The 4,161-nt window shown below is 66.7% G+C and overlaps 3 protein-coding genes across 3 annotated transcripts in view; 2 read left to right on the top strand and 1 right to left on the bottom strand.

The window, feature by feature from the left end:
- Window positions 1-135: 135 nt before the first annotated feature.
- MICPUCDRAFT_66312 (uncharacterized protein) lies at window positions 136-1,163 on the top strand. The gene has a single exon (XM_003063992.1). The coding sequence runs from the start codon at window positions 432-434 to the stop codon at window positions 1,071-1,073; it is 642 nt and encodes a 213-aa protein (XP_003064038.1). The 5' UTR covers window positions 136-431; the 3' UTR covers window positions 1,074-1,163.
- Window positions 1,164-1,999: 836 nt separating this feature from the next.
- MICPUCDRAFT_43268 (uncharacterized protein) lies at window positions 2,000-3,556 on the bottom strand (the record flags this gene model as incomplete). Its single annotated transcript, XM_003064180.1, has 2 exons — window positions 2,000-2,965; window positions 3,263-3,556. 2 exons carry the CDS (start codon window positions 3,554-3,556, stop codon window positions 2,000-2,002), a joined length of 1,260 nt encoding a protein of 419 aa, XP_003064226.1.
- A 133-nt stretch (window positions 3,557-3,689) lies between these two features.
- The window catches only part of MICPUCDRAFT_66314 (uncharacterized protein), a gene marked incomplete at its 5' end in the record, with an annotated part of 814 nt that continues 342 nt past the window's right edge, over window positions 3,690-4,161 (top strand). The window contains one exon of the mRNA XM_003063993.1: window positions 3,690-4,150. Within this exon, the coding sequence (XP_003064039.1) occupies window positions 3,690-4,150 (461 nt within the window). The remainder of the gene's footprint in view (window positions 4,151-4,161) is intronic.

Here is a 4,161-nt window from a genome sequence, read left to right on the forward strand (position 1 = left end):
CGCCGAATTTCGTCCTCGGCGCGAGCGGCGGGTTTGAAAAAGTCATCGCCGGGCTCACGATCCGCGCGGACATCGACGTCGCGACGATCAGAGCCAAGGCTGCGATCAGAGCCAGGTCCTCGACCGGGCGGCCGCGGAGCGCGCCGGTCGCGCGGAAGCCGCTGACCCCGAGCGAACGCGTCGTCGCGCAGCACGGCGGCGGCGCCGTCGGCGTCCTCACCGCGGAAACCGCGGAGCGGAAAGAGACGACCGCGCGGACGCTGAAGAATGCGCCGGCGCGCGTGCTCGCGAACAAAGCCGGGTTCTCGCACAGCGTCGTGGGGACGCGCGACGGGGACGGGAGGCTCGTGAGCGCGAGGGTGTTCGCCGCGCGGACGCCGACGGCGCTCGAGCGCGTGGCGACGGCGCGCGAGAGAAACGTTGGGGGAACGATGGTGGGCGCGTTGTCAAGCGCCGCGAGCTCGAGGGCGTCGAGCCGTCCGTCGAGCGCGGCGTCGGCGAGCAGGGGGACGTCGTCGTCGTCGTCCGCGTTTCTCTCGGCGTCGAGAGCGCGGGCGCCGACGTCCGAGAACGTCACGGACGATTGGGTCGGCGAAGGCCGAGGCCGCGCCGGCGCCGGGCGAGTCGTCGCGGGCGTCGCGACGATCGACGACTCGGCGGACGTCAAGCCGCTCAAACCGGACGAGGACGCGGACGAGGTTCGACCGGTGAAGATCTCCGTGTCTAGGTACGGAAGCAAGCCCGCGAGCTTCTACCCGAAGGGCGTCTTGATCGAGGCGAACGCGCCGACGACGATCGAGTCGCGCGCGTCGCCGCCGAAGCGTTTTTTACCTTTGGAGGGCGACGCGCGCGGCCCGCGGCAGTCGACGCGAGCGAAGCAGCAGGAGATCGCGAACGCGACGGCGAGGCTCCGGGAGGAGAACGCGACGCCCCTAGGCTCGATCGAGGCGACGGCGTTCGACCGCGGCTGCGAGGGGGTGGGCGGGTCCCTGAAAGGGTCGCTCAGAGGGTCGCTGCGGGGGTCGCCGACGTCGAGCCCGCGCGCGGACAAGCGGAACGTCACGTGGGGTTGACGCGTTCGTTGACGAGTTCTCGTCTCCGAGTCGGGGCATCTACTAGTCTAAAATACGTCTATGAAGGTCTCTAACTAAAGTAGTCTACTCTACGCGTCGTCGTCGTCGTCGTCGTCGTCGTCGTCACCGTCGCTCCGGGGACAGCGTCGTCATCGGCGCCAGCTCCAACGTCGTCTCGTCGTCGTCCTCGTCCTCGTCATCGTCCTCGTCGTCGTCGACCGCGCCGACCGCGTCGAGGTCTTGGTACTTGTACGCGTACAGACCGCGAGGATAATCGCTTCTCCCGCCGCCGCCGCCGCCGTCGAAACCAAATCCGTCGTCGTCCCCGCGGGCCCCCTCCTCCGGATCCCCCGAGGTCTTCAACCACGAATAAAAAAACGCGATCAACACCGGGGACGTCAGCGTGACCAAACCGATGATCCCCCACAGCGATCTTCCGTCGCACGCGCGTCCTTCCCTCCCCGCGATCTCCGGGCAGTCGCGCTCTTCGCCGCCGTACCTCGAGGGTCGTTCCATACAAGCGAATGTCGGGGTGGAGTTGAAAGGCGTCAGGTGGAGTTGAAAGGCGTCGAGGTGTGAGCGTCGGGATTGAAACCGTGGCGTGGGCGTAGAGATGCGCCGGGCAAAGTCCTTAAGAAACGGCGTTCACCACGCCAACGCGGTCGTATGGGAACCAGTGTGTAGAACGCACCTCGAAGGGCAGTACTCCTGGAGTAGATACCCGCCCAGGATCCCCGTGGGGAGCTTCGCGAGGAACAGCGGCGCGAGCGCTGAGGGTCGAGGGAGGGTCCATCGTATGAAGCGACGTATGTCGGGGTGGAGTTCATTCAGGGGTGAGTCAGATGGAGTTGATGAAAGGCGTCGAGGTGCGTCGGGATCGAAAGCGAGGGGGGGCGCGCGGAGAGAAACGCCGGGAGAGAAAGTCCTTAAGTAAGGAACCGCGTTCGTTCAACACGCGAACGGAGTCGTATGTATGGGGAGGGACCAGTGTGAGGAAAGGAATACGCACCCAACGCGCCGAAGACGCCCTCCTTCCCCGCGGGCGCCATCGCCATCGTGTAGTCGTACCACCGCGGCGACCACATCATCTCGCCGATCGACAGCGTCACGACGAAAAGCACCGCGCCCGGGATGGACTGCCACGCGGCGAGGATAAACGGCGACAACGACGTGATCCAGCTCCCGCGGAAGATCATGTCGAAGTGTCGCGCCGTCGCGGTGACGGACGACACCAACGGGACGCCGACGATGATCAACGCCGGGTTGATTGCGTATATCGACCCGAAAGGCGCGTCGCAGCCGAACGCTCTCACCGCAAACTTAGGAAACGTCGCGTCCATGTGCCGGAAGATTTGCTTCAGGTTTAACGTGAACATCGCCATCGCGAGGAACTGGTAGAACCGCGGCGTTCGCAGGAGGCTCGACGTCGGCGCTCTGATGGAGCGATCGAACGCGCGCTTCGCCTTAGACGCGGCGGCGAGCACCGCGGCGAAGACGCCGGCCGCTCTCGCGCGACGGAAGAAACCACCGAATTCGTCGTCGTCGTCGTCGTCGAACCTCTCGTACGCCCCGCCGCCGCCGCCGCCGCCGCCCGCGTCTCCCGCGTCTCCCGCGGGGACGTCCCTGAACCGCCACGCGACGACCAACGCGAGCGCGCTCGTGACCACCGTGCTCAGCAGCACCACTCGCGTCGGAGACGCCAACGCGTCCCCGGCGCCGTCGATCCCGTTCGGCAGTCCCAACCGCAGCGCGTCGATCGCGAGCCCGCTCAGCAGCGCCGCGACGTTCATCATCGCGTAGAACAGCCCGAACGATACGGTCCGGTCGGCGTCCGCGGTCAGGCGTTTGATCGCGATCGTCATCACCGGCGCGCCCCACGACGCCGCGAGCGGCTGCGCGGTGAAGACCCCCGGTTGAAAGGCGGCGGTTGGAGTCGAAAGGCGTCAGAAGCGGAGTTGAAAGGCGTCGAGGGGCGTGTGTCGGGATTGAAAGCAGCGAGGGACCCTGGGCGGAGAGTGACGACCGCCGGGAGACAAAGTCCTTAAGGATCGACGTTCACCACGCGAACGGGGTCGTATGGGGACCAGTGTGAATCAATCAGAACGCGCCTGCGCGGTGAACATGATCGTCAGCGCGAGCGCGGCGTCCGTCGTGAACGTCAGCGCGAGCCTCGAGGCGATCTGAAGGACGTACGACGCGCACAGCGACCGCCGAACGCCCACGACGTCGATCAAGAACCCGGTGAGGAGGCCGTAGAGCGTGATCGCGGTGCCCCAGCCGCCGTAGTACGCGCCCGCCGCGACGTCGCTCACGCCGAGCTCGTTCGTGAGATAGAGCGTGAAGATCTCGGAGAGCGCGAAGTAGCCGTACGAGTCGAGCGTCTTGAGGACGTACACGAGCCACAGCTCGGTGGGCGCGGCTTTGAGGAGGTGGAGCGGGCGGCGGAGGGAGGCGCGCAGGGCCTCCCGCCACGCCGGCGCCATGATGGCGCGCGGGGCGGGGGGGTGTGGCGGTCGGATCTCGCGGGAAAATGACGAGTTCGCTTTTTGACGCGACCAGACCGGACGCGGACGGACGTTGACGAGAATATTCCTTCATCACTTCGCCGCGCGCGGCATGCTGTCCACGCTCGCGAAGGTCGCGTCCCTCAGCGTCGGCCCGTTCGCTTCCACGCCCCCGCCCTCCCCACCTCGCGGCCGCGGCGCGTCGCGCGCGTCGATCGCGTCGCGCGCGATGGCGAGCGAAAACGACGCGAGCGCCTCCGACGCGATGAAGAAGAAGAAAACCAATGATGTCGTCAACCCGCACGACACGATCCGATGCTTGAACGACCAAGGGCGCGAGGTCGAGCTCGCGACGACGGAGACGCTCGCGTCGCTGACGGACGCGCTCTTGGTGGACGTGCGATCGCCGCCGGAGATCGAGGAGCGCGATATGGCAACCCCGGACGCGCTGAACGTGTGGTGGAACAAGCAGGAAGGGGGGTTCCATCACCCAGAGCTGCTGGAAGGCGTGCCTAAAGATCGACCGATCGTGACCAACTGCGGGAGCGGCGGCAGAGCGGGGCTCGCGAAGAAGTATCTGGAGG

This window comes from Micromonas pusilla (genome assembly GCF_000151265.4).
Source record: "Micromonas pusilla CCMP1545 genomic scaffold MICPUCscaffold_16, whole genome shotgun sequence".
Classification (NCBI taxonomy): domain Eukaryota; kingdom Viridiplantae; phylum Chlorophyta; class Mamiellophyceae; order Mamiellales; family Mamiellaceae; genus Micromonas; species Micromonas pusilla.